The sequence below is a fragment of the Nuphar pumila genome, chromosome 13 (genome assembly GCF_984573655.1).
Source record: "Nuphar pumila chromosome 13, dmNupPumi1.hap1.1, whole genome shotgun sequence".
Lineage (NCBI taxonomy): Eukaryota > Viridiplantae > Streptophyta > Magnoliopsida > Nymphaeales > Nymphaeaceae > Nuphar > Nuphar pumila.
In genome coordinates, this window is record NC_143261.1 from 5,702,564 (window position 1) to 5,725,234 (window position 22,671).

At 38.5% G+C, this 22,671-nt stretch overlaps 1 protein-coding gene across 1 annotated transcript in view; it reads right to left on the bottom strand.

Moving 5' to 3' along the window:
• Positions 1–22,671, bottom strand: part of CHR18 (chromatin remodeling factor18) — a 212,530-nt gene that overhangs the window by 129,058 nt on the left and 60,801 nt on the right. The window contains exons 11-12 of the mRNA XM_089984290.1: positions 11,094–11,177; positions 10,919–10,960 (exon numbers count right to left, since the gene is read on the bottom strand). Coding sequence (XP_089840416.1) covers positions 10,919–10,960; positions 11,094–11,177 — 126 coding nt within the window. The remainder of the gene's footprint in view (positions 1–10,918; positions 10,961–11,093; positions 11,178–22,671) is intronic.

Below are 22,671 nucleotides of genomic sequence, written 5' to 3' on the forward strand. Positions count from 1 at the left end.
TAAGCATGTCATCCACATAAAGTAGCAGAATAACAATCCCTGCATTAGATTTTCTAACAAATAAAGCAGTATTAGTAAAGCAGGATGAAAAACCATTTTCCAACATTACGGAGTTAAACCTATCATACCAAGCCTTGGGAGCTTGTTTTAAACCATAAAGTGCTTTTCGAAGACGAAGCATTTTTCCTTTAGGAGACTCCATTTCAGGAGGAGCATCCATATATACTTCTTCGTTTAGATCTTCGTTTAAAAACGCATTCTTAACATCCATCTGATAGATGTTCCATTTATTGATAGAGGCAACGGTTATAAGACATCAGACGGTGACCATCCGAGCAACCGGGGCAAAAGTCTCCTCATAATCAATCCCATATTTTTGACCATATCCTTTTGCAACTAAGCGGGCCTTATATCTCTCAAGGGACCCATCACTCTTAGTTTTGACTTTAAACACCCATCTACACCCTATTGCTTTCTTGTCTTTAGGGAGGTCTTCAAACTCCCATGTCTTTGCTTTCTTTAGGGCTTCAAGTTCATTATTCATAACGACTATCCATTCCGGACATTTTCGTACTTCCTCGAAATCCCTAGGTTCTATGTAAGAGTGAATGGCGCTTAAACAAGCTCTATATTTTGGTGAGAAGGACTCATATGAGATGAACCTAGAAGGGGGTCTTCTTGATCTTTCGGTCCTACGAAGATTTCCTTCACTCGAAGGGGTAGACTCACTATCATATCTTTCAAGGGCACTTCTAAAAGTATTCCTATCTCTATGAGAGTAGGTTATAGGGTCTCTATGTGGTTCTTCATTGATGTGTTGATGAAGTGTTTAGGAATCAGAATGAGTTTCATTATTATTCAAGTCATTTTGATTTGTTTCATCATCACTAGTATCATCATCTTCAGTTAATAAATTAAACAGAAAGGAATAGTCTATATTCTCGTCATTAGTTTCAAGTTTTTCGAAACCACTAATATTTCCCAAGAAGCTTACATTTCTGGAAACATATAGTTTATCACTTTTAATATCATAACAGCGAAAGCCTTTATGAGTTTCAGAATAACCAAGAAAGGCACAAGGAATGGCCTTAGGGGAAAGTTTGTCATTTTTATCAGTAAGGACAAAACATTTACATTCAAAAACCCTTAACCTGCTATAATCAGGTTCTTTTTCGTATAATTTTTCAAATGGGGAAATCTTGTTCAAGTTTTTAGATGGAAGTCTATTTATGAGATAGACAGAAGTAAGGGCGGCCTCCGCCCAAAGTTTTTTCGGAATATTTTGAGAAATGAGCAAAGTTCGTGTGGTTTCAATAATATGCTTATGTTTTCGTTCAGCCAACCCATTTTTTGGGGGGGTTTAGGACAAGACTTTTGATGGAGAATTCCATAATTTTCAAGATAGCTTTTGAATTCATTGGAAACTTATTCACCACCCGAATCGGTTCTAAGAATTTTTAAATTTCCATTGAATTGATTTAAAACCATCATATGAAATGTTTTAAAAGTTGAAAAAACTTCATGTTTATGTTTAAGAAAATATATCCAACTAAACCTAGTGAAGTCGTCCACAAAGATAACATAGTAAGAGAAACCTCCCTTAGATATCACCGGAGCCGGACCCCATACATCGGAGTGAACGATTTCAAAAGGTTTTCTTGTAAACATGGATCTTTGAGGAAAAGGAAGACTTCTCATTTTTCCAAGAATACATTCATTACAAACAAAATTTTCATTACAAAGATGCTTAATAAAAGGCAAATAAGACATTTTAACAATATTGGGATGACCCAATCTCTTATGTCATACATGAATATCTTTGTTTTGAGCAACATTACAAAATTGATTCTTGGGAATTTTAAGAAAATCAATATAGTAGAGGTCTCCTCTCCTAGAGCCTTCCCCAATCAACTTCCCGGACTGGCGATCCTGTATCCAACATTTATCAGAAGAGAATTTTATATCGCAACCATAGTCCGAGAGTTGAGAAACGGAAAATAGATTTAAGTTTAGTTTTGGTATAAGACGAATTTTTGGGATAAAGAAGTCTTGTTTTTCAAAATTGCCTATTCCTTTAATTTCAAGAGGTGTTCCATCCGCCGTTGAGACAAAAGATGGAAGACAATTTTTAGAATAATCAGAAAGAAAACAATGGCTTGGAGTCATATGAAACGAAGCACCGGAATCAAGTAGCCAAGATGTCTTACCGAGAGAGGAAGAGGATGACATAGCGGCTCCAGAAATGCCTCCTTTGAGAAGAGGTTGAAGAGCATCCATAATTTGATGAAGCGAAAGAGGTTCATTTGATGTCGAAGGCCGTTCCTCCGATTGGGATGCTAAAGCTGCGGCAAGGAATTTCTTCAATTTGAGACAATTGGGTTTGATATGCCCCGGTTCTTTACAAAAATGGCAAGTTAATTTGCTATAATCTCTCTTGCCATATCGATCATTTTGCCCTTGATTTTTGAAATGAGGCGGTTTGTAGGTCTTCAAATTATTTCTGGGTCTTGACACAGCATTAACCACTTCATAATCACTCTGAGAAGGTGTAGCAAGGATGCTTGGGTTATTCTTATTGATCCCCATACGTGTTTCCTCACCACTTAGCTTGGTGATGACATCTTCAATAGAGGGAGATGTGAAGGCGGATAGAAGAGAGGACCGAATTTGCTCAAATTCGGGTCTAAGACCATTTAGGAAGTTGAAAAATCGATCTCCCTCTAGTTGTTTGTGCCTTAATTCAATAGCTTCGCCGCTCCATTTTGGTTCGAGCATGGCAAGCTCGTCCCAAATAGATGATAATTCAGCAAAATATTCCGGAATGGATAAATCGTTTTGCTGAAGAGTAAAAGCTTTCTTTTGGAGATAGTATTTGTGAGACAAGTCCCTTGAAGTATACATTTTTTCAAGGTACAACCAAGCTTCGGAGGCCCTTTTAAACTTAATGATGTTGGCATTGATCTTGGTTTCAACGGATGAAAAAATCCAAGACAATATTTTGAAGTTCTTCATTTCCCACTCATCATGCTTTTTGGAATATTCTTCTAAGGCCTTTTGTCTATCTTCACCTTCAAGAATCTTAATCTCCCCTTTCTCTATAATAGAAAGTTTAGGTTCGGGTTCCGATATGGAACCTTGAACGTAGCCCGAAAGGCCTTTCCCTTTGATATGGGCTTCCATATTGCCGACCCAAACATGGTAATTCGAACCACTAAGTTTAAACCCAAGGGAGAAGTGGGAGTCTTTTTCACCTATTAGAGAGAAGAAAAGATAGAAAATAATGCGTACCTTAACGGATTTTCAAACTTTTCTTGACAAAAGTTGCTTCTAAAATATTGCCCGAAGCAAATTATTTACTCCAAAAGTTCACTAGCTTGAGGGCACGTTTTTCGAGGTACTTCACAAGTGGCGAGATGCACGATCCTCCTTTCAACGAGGCTCTGATACCATGTGAAAGTATCTCCAATAAGATACTAATATCAAGACCTTAATATTCTTGATAATAGACCCACCACGAATGCACAATAAGAACACTTTAGAACACTTGTGCACAAAGGCACAACTCACAAATAACTAACAAATGCACAAAGGCATAAAAACAATTGAATCGATTTATTGAGCACTTGGGCTTTGACTCAAAGCCATGAAAAATACAAAGGGGTGAAACCCCTATTTATAACAACACAAGAAGGGCCTTGGAGGGGCTCCACTCATAGACGTTGGAGCCCCTCCAACGGTCGCAAATGTGACCGTTGGAGAGGGCCCAACGTCTATGTTAGTGGGCCCCCCAATGTACCTTTTGGTACTTTACAAAAAGAAAAGAAAAAATAAAAGAAAAAGAAAACTAAAATAAATTACAATCACATTCATAAAGTGAATGTGCGTAAAATAGAGGAAAAGACTAATCTACCCCTACGGCTAAACAAATAGAAATATATATTTTATATATATAATAAGTAGATACATATACATATATATTAATATATGTATATGTATTACCTTATATATATAAAATGTATATATTACATTGAATGATTAGATATATAATTTAACACTTGTTAGATCCTTATTATGTTTGCCTACGTCGCTCTCCTTTGAGGAGTTACGCGCCAAACTTTTTCAGTATGAGATGACACTCAAAAGCATGTCTGAAGCTTCAACAGGACAATCATCTACGCATGAGATCCTTGCCACAGGGGTGATAGCTGATCGTGCACGAGGAGGACGTGGCAGAGGCAAGGGAAATCTAATCCAGGGTGGACGCGGGTTACTACCTATACCAACTTTCAATGTCAGTTTTTCAAAGACTGTTCCCACATGCTATCAGTGTAACAAACGAGGTCATATCAAGGCCAACTGCTGGTTCAACCCACAAAATCGGAATAGAATGCAAAACAATAGAAATGTTGGTATATCAGGAAATGCAGGTACATTTTGGGTCAGTGATGATGCTAAGGATCTTCTACTATCTGCTATGGCCAACTTGAATCTAAAGCAGATCTATCCCTTTATCTGTTTCTAAGTTTGTTGATTCTACCAATTCTTCTGTGGAATTTACTCCTACTTCTGTCTTTGTCAAGGATCTTCAAACGAAGGAGATGTTCGCTAAAGGAGAGCGACATGGAGACATGTATGTCTTTAATGAAGATCCAGCCTCCAGTGTCTTGAAGCCCAAGTCTGATCTCATCTCTAAAAGCGTCCTAAGTACATCCAAATGTAATAAGTCAGATCTCTGGCATTCTCGTCTTGGTCATTGTAGTCAAGTCTTTATTGAAAAGTTAGTGTCCAATGGTTTCTTTCAGAGTTTGTTTCACCCTCATTGAAGGATAAAATATATCCCAATTGTCATGTCTGCAAAAGTCATGTACTCCCTTTTCATCAAATAAATAAAAGAGCTTCCATGCCCTTTGAGATAATATGTTCAGATGTTTGGGGCTCAGCCCCTAATCCTTCCTCTTCTGGAAGTAAATATTATGTATCTTTTATTCACAGTTTCTCTCGTTTTACCTGGATATTCTTTATGAAACACAAATCAGAAGTTTTTTCCATTTTCCGTCACTTTCATGCCTATGTTAAAAATCAATTCTCTCAAAATATCAAAAATCTCCAATGTGATGAAGGTGGTGAGTATTGGGATGCATCGTAGAGTTTCTTGCTTGTACACTCCACAACAAAATGGAATTGTTGAACGTAAACACAGACATATTGTGGAAAGTGCAATGAGTATGATGCATGGGAGTAATTTACCCATTAGTCTTTGGACTGAAGCTTTTCACACTGCCACGCATGTGATAAATCGTCTTCCTATGCCTATTCTTGAAAATCAATCTCCCTATTATGTTCTCTTTGGTGCACATCCCGATTATAATGAGTTACGAGTTTTTGATGCACATGTTATGTACATATTGACAAATCCATGAGGACTAAATTTCAGGACAAAGCCTCTATATGCCAATTTGTAGGTTATGCAGATGAACACAAGGGTTACAGGTGCTATGATAATGCCAATAAGAAGATTAGAATTTCCAGAAATGTTGTTTTTGATGAAACAGTTTTCTAGGAAAAGAAGCAGACGTCAATCGTGAACATATTGGTGCAGTTGCTAATTGGTATGATCCATGGCTTAGTGCTGAACTTATTTCACATACTGCCGAGCATACTATTTTGACTCCTGAAAACATACATGGCGAGACAGTTTCAGATGATGCATCACAAGCAGAGTGTCTGAGATACAAAGGTAATGTGAATACCATGAGACATAGAGAGCAAACGAATGTACCTGCTGAAGAACACATTGCATTGTCTAGTAACAGAGAAGCACCAAGAAGATCAGGCAGGATAAGGCATCCTATTGAAAAGTGGGTTAGTTATGACAACTTTTATATGGACTTTCAGATTTTTCTATCCCAGATTGAAAAACACGATGAACCCCTTGGTTGTCATCAAGTTATTCAATCCAACAAATGGATTGAAGTGATGAATGAGGAGATCGAGACACTTCATGAGTGTCAAACATGGGAGATAGTTGGCCGCCCTACAGATAAAAATGTTGTTGGTTCCAAATGGGTTTATAAAATTAAATATAAACCGGATGGTAGCATTGAACAGTACAAGGCGCATCTTGTGGCCAAGGGTTTCACTCAAGAATATGGTCAGGATTATGATGAGACATTCAGCCCAGTGGTAAAAATGGGAACTATTCGCATTATACTTGGCTTGGCGATTGAACATGGTTGGATCCTTAGTCAGCTTGATGTTAAGAATGCATTCCTTCATGGGGACTTAAAGAAAGAGGTCTACATGGAGCAGCCTCAAGGTTATGCAGAGGGAGACACAAAAGAATATGTATGCAAATTAACCAGAGCTTTGTATGGATTGAAGCAAGCTTCTAGGTCATGGTTTGAAAGCTTTTCCTTAGAAATCCAGAAACATGGTTTCTTTCGTTCCCAACTTGACCATTCTCTGTTTATATATAGGGACGGTACCACTATGGTTTTCTTACTCATATATGTTGATGATATTGTTATCACCGGTAATGCTCCAGACCACATTCAGTGAATTAAAGTTTTGTCGAGTATGCGATTCAAAATGAAAGACCTTGGGGAGCTGAGATATTTTCTTGGTGTAGAGGTAGACAGAAAAGATGAAAAAATGTCATTAACTCAACATAAATATACTCTTGATCTTCTGGTTAAAGCAGGAATGACGGATTTTAAACCTCTACCCACACCCAGTGTTGTCAACCAAAGGCTCAGTATTTGTGATGGTGAGTTATATCCTGATGCAGTCAAGTATCGCAGTTTAGTGGGTATGCTACAATACCTGACCTTTACTAGACCAGACATTATATATTCTGTTAATCAAGTATCTAAATTTATGCATGAACCAAAACTGGTCACATGGATGTTGTCAAACGCATCCTTCGCTATCTAAAAGGAACGGTGGGTGATGGACTCACATATATTCAATCTTCATGGAAGACACCAAAACATGACATACTGGCCTATACAGATGCAGACTGGGCAGGGGATCCAGATGAGAGGAGGTCTATTTCAGGATATTGTGTTTTCATTGGAAGAAATCTTGTCTCATGGAGTAGCAGAAAACAGAAGGTTGTGGCAAGATCTAGCACAGATGCAGAGTATAGATCTATGGCAGCCGCCACAGCAGAAGTGACTTGGATTGGGCATCTACTTACAGAGATGGGAGAGGATATCTCAAACTCAACACTTATGTGTGATAATAGAAGTGCTATACAAATTGCATTCAATCCTATTCATCACAGTCGGACTAAGCATATTGAGATTGATCAACATTTCATCAGACAAAAGATAGCCGACAAAGAGATTGAACCAGTTTATGTGCCTTCAGAAGACTAAGTTGTCGATATGTTTACAAAAGGTCTCACAAGTCACCGCTTCTGGTATCTGAAGAACAAGTTGCACATGGTTCAACCCCATGCACAACTTGAGGGAGGGTATTAGAATATGAAATATGGATTGGATATGGATCCGATAAAGGATCCATATCCAATCACGTGTTTTATTTCCTTTGTATTCTAATGTAACATGTGTTACTAATGAGGGACACTTTTGTCCTTGTAAAAGATTAGTGTAACCCTATTAAGAGTAATGTAGCATTACTGCAGCTGCTAAGAAAAAGAGTGGCTACCGATTTCTGAAACTTTTCTTCTTTCCCGTTACTTTTCTCATACCATCAACAGATCACGTCGGTTCATAAGGAAATTTATCACTATATAGCTAACAATCCAGTTTTTCATGAGAGAACAAAGCACATTGAAGTTGATTGTCACTATATACGTGACTTAGTGCAAGCAGGGCATATTTCTACTAGTCATGTGACTTCTGAAAACCAAGTGGCAGACGTCTTCACCAAGCCTCTCGCAAGTGTCGGTTTCTCAAGATGTTGCAGCAAGCTGAGCATGATAGATATATATGCTCCAGCTTGAGGGGGAGTGTTAAAATGTTCAATATTAATATTCATAATCCTTGGGGCGGTCATACGTAATTTTATATAATTACGTATACCTATTTATAATTTTGTTTCACCTAATCCCCTATTTAAATAGGTGATTAGGGTTAATGAATTATGCAACCTCTCTCTCTCTCTTTTTCTCTCGTCTCTCTAAAATACAATCTAGGGTTGACTGAAATCAACACCAAGAAAGTGACACTATTGGATGTGAAGGTCCTTAGTGTTCCAACATTAGATGTGGAGGTCTAATGTTCCGAAAGTGATTCGATTGAGGGCTAAGTTTTAAATCCAATAATAAAATACAACTTGTGTGCTAAGTTACTCGAGGAACCCTACTTGACCTCGGGATATTTTACCCGTTTGGTTTATCCGCAGGCAACGGTAACTAAAAAGAGGAACTTAAATTGTATACATTTAATAGGGACATGCATATAAAAAGAAAACTATAATAAAAGATAATAATTTACTCATGCATTTTACTGAAGTCATGCATATTTCTGTTATACATTAGATCATGCACATTTATTTGTTCTCTTAACTGTTAAATGTTAGTGAATGCATATTATTGTTCCCTAAAACATGTTAAATGGTTGTTTTGCTTAAATGTTGGTTTTTATTGTTTATTAAATGTTTTCTCATGCTTAATAATTGTTTTTTATTGCATGAATCTTATTTGTATTCATTATACTCATTTATTTCAATAGAGGTACATGTTCGTAGAATTTCTCGGATTTTTGACACCCTTACTTTTGTGGTTTTTGTAGCCACAGGAGATCAGTGAAGCGATTATCATCTGAGATAGCTACGAGTGTCACACTTTTGCTAAACCGTTCACAGATGGACAGCGTGGCTCAGTTTTCTTTTACTTACTTTTATGTCATTTAAATAACTTTGATATGTCTCTTGCAATTATTGTTAAATATTTTTCCTTTCATAATTAATAAACAATGAGTTGCTAGAGTTTGAGGTGATAAATGTAAGATCTCTTGTAATGTGTTTGGCTATCCAATTGGCAGTAGAACTGCAAAGGCCCCGGGTCTGGGAATATTTCCGCAATCGATTTTAAAAAAAATCTGCATGTTCAAGGGATATGAGTTGGGGTCGTTATACTTTTGGCCGAACGATACAGGTAACGATACGCTACTTACAACCTTGGTCAGAAGCAAATATAAATTATTCAAAAATTTCATATAAAGTACCTAAGGAAACTTAAACATGATATCAGACATTTCATAATTCTTTAAGAGGAAGAAATAACTGAAACTCAATATAAAAACATAAAGTGGCAATCACTCTACACAAATGGAAGGGCAAGCAACGAACTCTATATTTATCACCATATCCAGCATATATGTTATTGTTTTATGTGTTTATTGCAATCCTATTAAAGAAGACACTGAAAAATCATGAGTTCATATGTTGTGGAATAACCAAAAATTCTATTCTTTGACAGGTTGCTTTACTAAAGCAAATATTGCATCAGCAAAATTCGCATATCTTTCTTCAATAAGCATTTGGTTAATGAGGGGCTTCAAGATCGAATCTTGTTGTCAGTGACAGAAAGAGGTTCACAATTCACACTATAAACAAATGCCTTACCATGCTTACCCGGTTCTCCTATTAATGTTATGACTGTTAAACAGAAACTTATGTCCAAATATGCAGGTCTCTAGTGCACTAGGCCACCAATGTATGTGTGCGTGTTCATGTACACGTGTGTGTGAAAGAAAATCACGAATAGCTCCATCATTGCTGAGAAGCATCCTACTTTAAACTAACCATCAACGTGGTTCTAAACTTTCTGTCCATTACTTGAACACATGGATGGCTCAAAAAACAATGAAGTGAGCCTTATGGGAAAAGCTGCTGAAGATTGTTTGTTTTTTGTGTTATGTTTGGAGTTCAAGAGCAATATAATACCCAATCATGCATGAAACACAAACACTAAGTTAAAGTTACCTATTATAATTTTAAATAATTAATTTTACATGTATGCATGTGCATGTGTATGCTTGGAGAGGTGTGTTGGTTGTTTTGTTAGCATGTGCATGTGTATATTGAAAATATTTCATACTTGATTAAGGGAGAGTAATAGATCTGTAAACTCATCCACATAGAAACTACATTTAAGGTGTTAAAAGTAATCTCAAGGAGGAACCAGGAAAAAGAATCCTCCACACAAATCATAATCATTGCATGCAAAAATTCACATAGATGCAAATGAGTTGGCTCCTTAGCTGATAGAGGATCCACCTGGGAATATTGTGCATACGTTGGAAGAAATTGAGTTTCACAAGCAAGAAAAAATATATTGTGTCGAGATAAGTGCTAAAACAAAGTACAAGGAAATGGCTCTTGAAGCATGCTATTGATTGTGCTTCAAGGCAACAAGTGAACTGAAAATTAAAGTAAAACAAACAATTACACTTTATTGGGACAAAACCGCCATTCACATTGCATTGAGCCCCCATATATGATCAGCAAACAATCCAGTGACTCCATATTCCAACAGAACCATTGGTTAATATATTCACCACATTGATCAATAGATCAAGATACAGAGTCCTCAAGCAAGTTGAGCATCATCGACATGTTCACAGCCAACCTGGTATGTCTTGTATTATAAGGACAATAGAGTCATTCATGTAATACCCTAAACACCCATGTTCTCTTTCTCTCCCTTTATCTCATTCTCCTTTCCATCTACCCAATAATGTATACAAATATCATAACCAACACCTTAAATAAACAATTTTAAAGTATTCTGACAGAAAAGAATTGAAGCAAAATAAATCACATTAACATACATTATTAGATATGATAAACAAACCAAATAAGAAGCTATAAAATAGAAACAAAATGAGCATAAATAATAAATTTATTCAACAGTCCCATCTCATAACAAAAGTTCAAAGAAACATGCCACTATGTCACTTGACGGAATGTTCATCCACTGGTGGATCATCTGTAAAACAGCACAGAAAAATGCATCTTATAAAGAAAAACTCATATCATATAAAAATAATTACATGTCAAATCATCAAAAAGAAATATTTAAGTCAAACTGGGTTTAGAATAACAGTAAAGTTTGAAGTTACAGTGGCCCAATGTAACCGCAATGATGAGGGGGTAAGGACAAGAACAGGCCAGGAATCTTGAATACAAGCAGTAACAGCAATTGCCTGAAGACATCAGAAACATATTCAATTACCACAAACTACAAAACCGCAATCACTCTTGGAATAATAATAAGCCAAAGTCATTCAGAGGGTCACAGTTAATACACATAAAACGCAAAATCTTAGTGCCACATTTCAAAGTCAAGTTCCATTTTAACTGCAATGATGAGGAAGGACAAGAACAGGCCAGGAATCTTGAACACAAGCAGTAACAACAAGTGCCTGAAGACATCAGAAACATATTCAAAAGCCACAAACTACAAAATTGTGATCACTATTATGATAATAATAAGCCGAAGATATTCAGGTCACAGTTAGTACACATAAAACACAAATTCTTAGTGCCACATTTCAAAGTCAGAATCATGCATCATCCTATATTGCCCGCTTTAGGGAAGACTCTTGTTGAGCTAAAGGCTCAAGAGACCAAGATTTGGTTTCTTGGTGCTTATCATGTAGAAGCGGCAGATTGGGTGGATATGTTAAGATATGTGTTATGAAATATGTATTGTGGGTTTTAGGTTTGCTATACTCATTAAGAGTAGTTTAAGTATACATAGTGTATACTTTTAGGCTAGCATTAGGTTTTCTCCTTTTAACTAATTCACCTTTATTATTCTATGTTTTGGCCATCATTAAGATGATCAATCATATCATTTTGGTCATTTTCTATTTCACCAGCTAGCTGTTAGGATATAGCCTAACGCTGTTGTAGAAATCTGACCCGAGTCCTAGAGAGAGAAGAGAGAGAGAGAGACGGCTGCATAGAAAACCTCAGAACTCTTAATCCGATATTAGGGCCTCTCTCTATGTTAAATAGAGAGAGGCTTAAAGACAAAATTACAATAAAGCCCCATCCTAAAACTAAATTACAAATAGCATCTTAATGTAAAATAACTTTACTTAAAACCACCTATTCTCAACACTCCCCCTCAAGCTGGAGCATAGATATCAATCATGCTCAGCTTGTCACAACATTTTGAAAAATTTGGTCTGGCAAGAGGTTTTGTGAACATATCTGCAACTTGGTCTTCCGACTTTAGATATTGGGTAGTGATATGACCCGCTTGAACCATATCCCTTACATAGTGGCAATCAACCTCAATGTGCTTTGTTCTCTCATGAAATACAGGATTGTTCGCTATATATGTTGCAGCTTTGTTATCGCACATCATGGTCATGGGAGAGGAAACCTTCACCTGGAGATCAAGAAGAACAGTACGAACCCACATCAATTCAGCAGCTGTTTGGGCCATAGCCCGATATTCTGATTCTGCACTCGACCTAGAAACCACATTTTGCTTCTTACTTCTCCAAAAGATCAAGTTGTCTCCCAGGAACATACAAAATCCTGTGGTAGATTTTCTATCTACTACAGATCCTGCATAGTCAGCATCAGAATAGGCCACTATATCCAGAGTTCCACCTTTCTTGAACAATAACCCCTTTCCAGGAGAAGATTTTAGATATCTGAGAATCATAATAGCTGCATTCCAGTGTACCTCAGTTGGTTTGTCCATAAACTGACTGACTTTACTCACTGCTAAAGCAATATCAGGCCTGGTCACAGTTACATACAGTAGTTTCCCAACTAGGGAGCGATAGCTTTTGCTATCAACCAGTTTTGACCCCTATTCAAACAACTGAACTTTATGGTCCATGGGAATATTTGCTGGTTTAGCTCCCAACATTCCTGTTTCCTTTAATAAGTCAAGAACATACTTACGTTGAGACAAAACCATCCCTTCACCGCTCCTGGCAACTTCTATACCCAGAAAATACCTGAGTGAACCAAGGTCTTTTGTAACAAAGTGTTTTTGAAGATGAACCTTTGTGGCTTCAATAGCTTTCACATCATCACCTGTAAGAATGATGTCATCCACATATACCACCATAACGACTATGCCAGAGCTAGTTTTCTTTATGAATAGCGTATGATCTGCTGCTGACCTATTAAAGCCAAAACCTGACATCACTTCAAAGAACTTCTGAAACCATGCACGAGGACTTTGTTTCAAGCCATAAATTGCCTTTTTCAATCTACACACCTTCTGACACTCCCCCTCAACCTCGAATCCTGGAGGTTGTTGCATGTAAACAGTCTCAGATAGGTCCCCATATAGAAATGCATTTTTCACATCTAATTGGGACAGGCTCCAACCATGCTGCACAGCTACTGAGAGAACAAGACGAATGATACCCATTCGTGCAACAGGAGAAAAAGTTTCAAAGAAATCAATACCATATGTCTGAGTATACTCTTTTGCTACTAATCTGGCCTTGTACCGTTCAATTGAACCATCAGATTTGTACTTTATCGTATATACCCATTTGCATCCAACAATGTCAGCATCTGCAGGGGAATCAACTAGATCCCAAGTATGCTGAGATATTGAGGCATCCATTTCTTCTTGCATAGCCCTCTTCCAGCGAGTATGAAGCTCGGCCTGCTGATAGTTCAGAGGAATAATTTCAGCAGATAAAGCTGAAATAAAAGATTTCATCTAATTTCGAATTCGGGCTTCGGAGACAAAACGAGACATGGGATATAAAGTACATTGTCGTGTCCCCTTTCGTAGAGCAATCGGCCTGTTATCATCATCATGAAGATCAATACTGTCAGTAGAACTTACCTCAGGGGAAGAGGAAGATGGAGGCACTTGCGGAGGTGGATCTCTACGCACATATACCAATGGAGGATTATGAAATCTGGAAGAGGATGAAGTGTGGTTCGGGAATGAGGGCACGGATTCCAAGGAAAAAGGAGGTATAGGTAATGGACAAGACTCAGCTGGATCATCCTGCAGCGGGGAACCGGTATTACAACCCTTTTATAAAGAACTAAATTACAAAAAGCATCTTAATGTAAAATAACTCTACTTAAAACCACCTATTTTCAACACTCCCCCTCAAGCTGGAGCATAGATATCGATCATGCTCAGCTTGTCACAACATTTTGAAAAATTTGGTCTGGCAAGAGGTTTTGTGAACATATCTGCAACTTGGTCTTCCGACTTTAGATATTGGGTAGTGATATGACCCGCTTGAACCATATCCCTTACATAGTGGCAATCAACCTCAATGTGCTTTGTTCTCTCATGAAATACAGGATTGTTCGCTATATGTTGCAGCTTTGTTATCGCACATCATGGTCATGGGAGAGGAAACCTTCACCTGGAGATCAAGAAGAACAGTACGAACCCACATCAATTCAGCAGCTGTTTGGGCCATAGCCCGATATTCTGATTCTGCACTCGACCTAGAAACCACATTTTGCTTCTTACTTCTCCAAGAGATCAAGTTGTCTCCCAGGAACACACAAAATCCTGTGGTAGATTTTCTATCTACTACAGATCCTGCATAGTCAGCATCAGAATAGGCCACTATATCCAGAGTTCCACCTTTCTTGAACAATAACCCCTTTCCAGGAGAAGATTTTAGATATCTGAGAATCATAATAGCTGCATTCCAGTGTACCTCAGTTGGTTTGTCAATAAACTGACTGACTTTACTCACTGCTAAAGCAATATCCGGCCTGGTCACAGTTACATATAGTAGTTTCCCCACTAGGGAGCGATAGCTTTTGCTATCAACCAGTTTTGACCCTTCTTCAAACAACTGAACTTTATGGTCCATGGGAATATTTGCTGGTTTAGCTCCCAACATTCCTGTTTCCTTTAATAAGTCAAGAACATACTTCCGTTTAGACAAAACCATCCCTTCACGGCTCCTGGCAACTTCTATACCCAGAAAATACCTGAGTGAACCAAGGTCTTTTGTAACAAAGTGTTTTTGAAGATGAACCTTTGTGGCTTCAATAGCTTTCACATCATCACCTGTAAGAATGATGTCATCCACATATACCACCATAACGACTATGCCAGAGCTAGTTTTCTTTATGAATAGCGTATGATCTGCTGCTGACCTATTAAAGCCAAAACCTGACATCACTTCAAAGAACTTCTGAAACCATGCACGAGGACTTTGTTTCAAGCCATAAATTGCCTTTTTCAATCTACACACCTTCTGACACTCCCCCTCAACCTCGAATCCTGGAGGTTGTTGCATGTAAACAGTCTCAGATAGGTCCCCATATAGAAATGCATTTTTCACATCTAATTGGGACAGGCTCCAACCATGCTGCACAGCTACTGAGAGAACAAGACGAATGATACCCATTCGTGCAACAGGAGAAAAAGTTTCAAAGAAATCAATACCATATGTCTGAGTATACTCTTTTGCTACTAATCTGGCCTTGTACCGTTCAATTGAACCATCAGATTTGTACTTTATCGTATATACCCATTTGCATCCAACAATGTCAGCATCTGCAGGGGAATCAACTAGATCCCAAGTATGCTGAGATATTGAGGCATCCATTTCTTCTTGCATAGCCCTCTTCCAGCGAGTATGAAGCTCGGCCTGCTGATAGTTCAGAGGAATAATTTCAGCAGATAAAGCTGAAATAAAAGATTTCATCTAATTTCGAATTCGGGCTTCGGAGACAAAACGAGACATGGGATATAAAGTACATTGTCGTGTCCCCTTTCGTAGAGCAATCGGCCTGTTATCATCATCATGAAGATCAATACTGTCAGTAGAACTTACCTCAGGGGAAGAGGAAGATGGAGGCACTTGCGGAGGTGGATCTCTACGCACATATACCAATGGAGGATTATGAAATCTGGAAGAGGATGAAGTGTGGTTCGGGAATGAGGGCACGGATTCCAAGGAAAAAGGAGGTATAGGTAATGGACAAGACTCAGCTGGATCATCCTGCAGCGGGGAACCGGTATTACAACCCTTTTATAAAGAACTAAATTACAAAAAGCATCTTAATGTAAAATAACTCTACTTAAAACCACCTATTTTCAACACTCCCCCTCAAGCTGGAGCATAGATATCGATCATGCTCAGCTTGTCACAACATTTTGAAAAATTTGGTCTGGCAAGAGGTTTTGTGAACATATCTGCAACTTGGTCTTCCGACTTTAGATATTGGGTAGTGATATGACCCGCTTGAACCATATCCCTTACATAGTGGCAATCAACCTCAATGTGCTTTGTTCTCTCATGAAATACAGGATTGTTCGCTATATGTTGCAGCTTTGTTATCGCACATCATGGTCATGGGAGAGGAAACCTTCACCTGGAGATCAAGAAGAACAGTACGAACCCACATCAATTCAGCAGCTGTTTGGGCCATAGCCCGATATTCTGATTCTGCACTCGACCTAGAAACCACATTTTGCTTCTTACTTCTCCAAGAGATCAAGTTGTCTCCCAGGAACACACAAAATCCTGTGGTAGATTTTCTATCTACTACAGATCCTGCATAGTCAGCATCAGAATAGGCCACTATATCCAGAGTTCCACCTTTCTTGAACAATAACCCCTTTCCAGGAGAAGATTTTAGATATCTGAGAATCATAATAGCTGCATTCCAGTGTACCTCAGTTGGTTTGTCCATAAACTGACTGACTTTACTCACTGCTAAAGCAATATCCGGCCTGGTCACAGTTACATATAGTAGTTTCCCCACTAGGGAGCGATAGCTTTTGCTATCAACCAGTTTTGACCCTTCTTCAAACAACTGAACTTTATGGTCCATGGGAATATTTGCTGGTTTAGCTCCCAACATTCCTGTTTCCTTTAATAAGTCAAGAACATACTTCCGTTTAGACAAAACCATCCCTTCACGGCTCCTGGCAACTTCTATACCCAGAAAATACCTGAGTGAACCAAGGTCTTTTGTAACAAAGTGTTTTTGAAGATGAACCTTTGTGGCTTCAATAGCTTTCACATCATCACCTGTAAGAATGATGTCATCCACATATACCACCATAACGACTATGCCAGAGCTAGTTTTCTTTATGAATAGCGTATGATCTGCTGCTGACCTATTAAAGCCAAAACCTGACATCACTTCAAAGAACTTCTGAAACCATGCACGAGGACTTTGTTTCAAGCCATAAATTGCCTTTTTCAATCTACACACCTTCTGACACTCCCCCTCAACCTCGAATCCTGGAGGTTGTTGCATGTAAACAGTCTCAGATAGGTCCCCATATAGAAATGCATTTTTCACATCTAATTGGGACAGGCTCCAACCATGCTGCACAGCTACTGAGAGAACAAGACGAATGATACCCATTCGTGCAACAGGAGAAAAAGTTTCAAAGAAATCAATACCATATGTCTGAGTATACTCTTTTGCTACTAATCTGGCCTTGTACCGTTCAATTGAACCATCAGATTTGTACTTTATCGTATATACCCATTTGCATCCAACAATGTCAGCATCTGCAGGGGAATCAACTAGATCCCAAGTATGCTGAGATATTGAGGCATCCATTTCTTCTTGCATAGCCCTCTTCCAGCGAGTATGAAGCTCGGCCTGCTGATAGTTCAGAGGAATAATTTCAGCAGATAAAGCTGAAATAAAAGATTTCATCTAATTTCGAATTCGGGCTTCGGAGACAAAACGAGACATGGGATATAAAGTACATTGTCGTGTCCCCTTTCGTAGAGCAATCGGCCTGTTATCATCATCATGAAGATCAATACTGTCAGTAGAACTTACCTCAGGGGAAGAGGAAGATGGAGGCACTTGCGGAGGTGGATCTCTACGCACATATACCAATGGAGGATTATGAAATCTGGAAGAGGATGAAGTGTGGTTCGGGAATGAGGGCACGGATTCCAAGGAAAAAGGAGGTATAGGTAATGGACAAGACTCAGCTGGATCATCCTGCAGCGGGGAACCAGTATTAGAGTAATATGGAGTGAATTCCAAGAAAGACACCTCCGCACTGACATACTCTCGGCGAGAAGTAGGATCATAACATCGATATCCCTTTTGATTTTTGGGATAACCGATAAATATGCACTTTGTAGCTTGAGCAGCTAATTTATCACGGCCAGGGCCAAGTTTGTGTACAAAACAAATACATCCAAACACTTTGGGCGAGAGGGAGAAGAGAGGGGTATTTGGTTTTAGGATATGAATTGGAATTTGATCACCCACAGAAGAGGAAGGCATGAAGTTGATCAGATAGCAAGCTGTTGTAATTGCATCTCCCCAGTATAACGCAGGAACATTTGATTGGATCATAATGGTCCTGGCAATATAAGTAGGTGACGATGTTTTCGCTCAGCCACCCCATTTTGTTGAGATGAATAGGCACAGGAAGTTTGGGGTTGGATGCCACTATCATGGTAAAATTGTAACAGACTTTTTGATTTAAACACGAGAGCATTATCAGTGCGAACAATCTTGACACTCGATTCAAACTGAGTTTTTATTTCAAGAATTAAAGATTTGATAATATTTGGAACATCAGATCGTTCCTTTATTAAAAACACCCATGATTACTTAGAGAAATCATCAACAATAACTAAATAGTATCGACACCCATACATCTGCATGAAGAAGTTCAAAGACTTTATTACTAGACTGACTCTGACTCGAAGGAAACGAACTTCGATGATGCTTGCCCAGCTGACATGCTTCACACTGAAATGATGTGGTGGAGGGAATCTGAGGAAAGACCGAACGAAGCTTTGACAATGAAGGATAACCAAGACGACGATGCCACTGAACAGGACTAAATGAATGTTCCATTGCAGCATGAACAGTACCCATTGGATGATGTAAGTAGTAGATTCTTTTTTCTTCATAGCCTCCACCAATCTTCTTCCCTGTCAGCAAATCCTGAAAATGACAACCCATTGGATCAAATATTACTCTACAGTTTTGTTCTTTTACAAGACAACTAACAGAAAGTAAACTTTGAGAAAATTTTAGAGCATGAAGAGCATTTTTCAACTGTAATGAGGAGGATATAGAAATATTTCCCTGACCAACAACCGGGGAGGTACTCCCATCGGCTAATGAGACTCCAACCTGAGCCTTAATATCCTTTAGATCTGAAAAAGCAAGTGAATTTCCACACAAATGTCTGCATGCATCGGAATCAATAATCCACTTACTGTCAGTCGGATGAAGAAGATTTCCGGTTGAATAGGCAACACCAGCAATAGGAGAGGTAGAACTCAAAGGACGAAGAGCTATCAGCTCATCATATTCAGCACGACTGAGGGTTATACTACTGTCACTTGCAGAAATATTGTCTTGTGCCTTTGTTGCCTCGAGAGTAGTATTAGCTCTAGGAGCATATGACTTTTATGAAGAGGAGGTTGGTCGGCCATGCTTATCCCAGCAACGATCTTCTAAATGTCCAGATTTTCCACAGAATGTACATTGAAGCTTTCCTCTGCCTCCCACACCTCGTCCGCGACCTCATCCTCTGATGTTCTGAAGATTTCCACGTCCATAACCAGATGAAACAACTAAGGCAGATGACTGAGTTACAGGCTGAGAATGTGGAAGAGATATTGCAAGTCTGCTTAGACGGTTATATGCCTCAGCAAGAGTAGGTACATCCGAACCAGTCAACATTTGGACTTTTGCAACAGAAAATTCTGAAGATAAACCTGTAAGAAACCTAGCAACCATAGTTTGTTCTTGATGATCCTTTTGTTTCGAACAACAGAGAGGTCTGTGAGCATTAAGTCTTTCAAAAGCAGCTTTTACGGAGGTATAGTACTGGGCCAAGGTTTGATCTCCCTGTTGTAAATTGTATATTTCCTGTTCGACTTGTAGGATACGACTCACATTAGTCTCTTGTGAGTATGTATCTCGAAGATTACCCCACATCTGTTTGGCTGTATTATAATAAATTAAACCATCTGCAATATGGGGTTCGACACTATTCATAATCCATGACATAACTATGTCATTATCTTCATCCCAGGTAACATTTTCCCACCTTTTCAGTGGGTTCATCTTCCAACAAGATATGTTTTCTACGATGTCCAGATAATGACATCATAAATGTTCTGGACCACCTGGCATAGTTAGTTTCATTTAACCTTACAGACGAGCCGTACGAAAAGGGATTGACAAATGCCTTATATTCTCCAATATGTTCCAATTTTGAATCACATTTCGAAGTTTCAGCCATACTTCTGGTTAAAGAAAAACTGGACAATGTCCAAACTAAACAGGGGAAACAACTGTGTGTTACACTCACACGCCAACTGAAATTCCAAGAAAAACAGGACAATCTCCAAACCAAACAGGGAAAACAACCGTGTGTTACACTCACACGCCAACTGAAATTCCAATCAGCAGTTGTTCACTCATGAACAACAAACAAAAAAAACCACGACAGTAGTGAGCAGCAGCCCACAAACAGAAAAATGATTCAGCACTTCAGTGACTCACTACTAACATGACTTCTGCATATGCAGCAGTAATTTTTTTCATAACAGGGGCAGCTCCCCAGACATATACAGTTCGGCACTAAGTCATTCATTTTTTTTCGAGCAACACCACCACGTGTTGGCTTGCTACCCAAAATAAGCAAGAAGCCACGACCTTTTTCAGTGGAAATTGTACCAACAGCAGTCAATCTCCCCACAGCAACTATATCAAGATAACCAAAACAGGGCCCCAACCATATGTAGACTTACCAACAGCAATCACATTCTCAACAGATAGTCACGAGACTGACGGCAGGAACTACCACCGAGGCAGTAGGTAGTCACGAAACAATAAAACACGAGGCAACGAACCCACAGCAAGCATCCACGAACCCACAACACGACCAGATCTGTCATCAGATCAAAAAAAATTACATCGCTGACCAGATCGCTCTATTGATTTCTTTTACTCATTGGATCGGAGTTTGATCACGATCACGATGGCCTCCACGATCATGGGAGCCTTGATCAGACTCGATCACACTCCCACGTAAAAGTCGATCACGCTCCCACAATCATGCTCCCACGCCGAGCTTTGATCACACTCGATCACGCTCCCACGATCGGCGATGGCTCTGATACCATGTAGAAATCTGACCCGAGTCCTAGAGAGAGAGAGACGGCTGCACAGAAAACCTCAGAACTCTTAATCCGATATTAGGGCCTCTCTATGTTAAATAGAGAGAGGCTTAAAGACATAATTACAATAAAGCCCCATTCTAAAACTAAATTACAAATACCATCTTAATGTAAAATAACTTTACTTAAAACCACCTATTCTCAACAGCTGTAATATTGCGTATTTCACACCTAGCCATTTTGAGATTTTTCAAAAATTTGGCTAAGTATAGAAAAAAAATTGGTAGATTCTCGATTTTAAGCAGAAGCTTTAAAGTTTGGGTTTGGCCCAAGTCTCATCGACAAGGCCTAAACGAGCCACTTAAAACGTGAAAAAAAAGCTTTATTTTCAGCCCTAAAATTCAAGCGAGATTCAGGGTATTTTTGGACGAATGGCAAAATTCAAGTTATATATCGTTGGATGCGTCTCGAAATTCTAAGCGTAATGATATTTTACCTTTCTGAATTCCGGTTACGGTTGACCCGAAAATCGCATTTTTCGAAAAATGACTGTCTCGACGAGTCTGGTCCGGATTTGGGTCGGACTGGAACCAATGCCTATGGTCCAAATAAATATGGATTTGGACACTATCCAAGACCCATAATAATTTGTATTTGATCCAGCCCAGGACCCAATTGGATTTTGGATATGGATTTCGATCTTGGATCTAGATCCAGATCCAAAACTAATACCCAATAAAAATCTAGCTTTAAAATTCACTTTTTATATTGAAATTGAGGTTATTTAGTTTTAAAAAGACACTCAGAGGGATAAGGTACCCTCTGAAAGTTTCTAGATAGTTAATTATTAATAATTAATTAATAATTAATTAATTTTAATTAATTCCGAAATTCACTTTTGGTTAATTAGTTGGGACTCCTTAGGGGAGTCCTTAAATTGGTTTAAGAAAGGTAAGGAGGATTTGAGAAGGTTTAATTTATTTAGGAAAGAAGGTTTGAAAAGTCAAAGAAGGAATTTTAAAATTTTTGTAAAGTGAGAGTGAGAGTCCCAAAAGAGGAGAGCTCTCTCTCTCTCGCCATCCCATCTAGAAGGGGCTGGAGAGGGTGGGTCGTCACCCTCCTTGTGGCCTATAAAAAGATCCAAAAAAAATAAAGAGAGAAGAAAAAAGAGATAAGAGAGAGAAAGAGAAGGAAAAAGAGAGAAAGAGAAGGGCAAAAGGAGTAAGAAAAAGAAGAGCATTGTGGGAGCTCTCTTTGCCTTCAGTTCTTTCAATCTATGGCTACTCTTTCTTTTGTTTTGAATGAGAAAAATAGCATGGATTGGATTTTCATGCATATTTTAGTGAAAAACTATGGAAAAAGAGTAAATCTGGATATTTACTCTATCGTGCATGGATTGAGATTAACAATTTCTCCTTTTTGGGGTTTATTTTGAGAAAAATACATATATCAATACGTATATTGTATATGTATCTTATTATGTGTTGTGAATTCCTAAATCGGGACAAATTTTCCATGCTTAAAACATGCACAAATCTGGCCCAGATTTAGCGCAGTTAAAATCTTGGAAAGAATATGTATATATTCTACA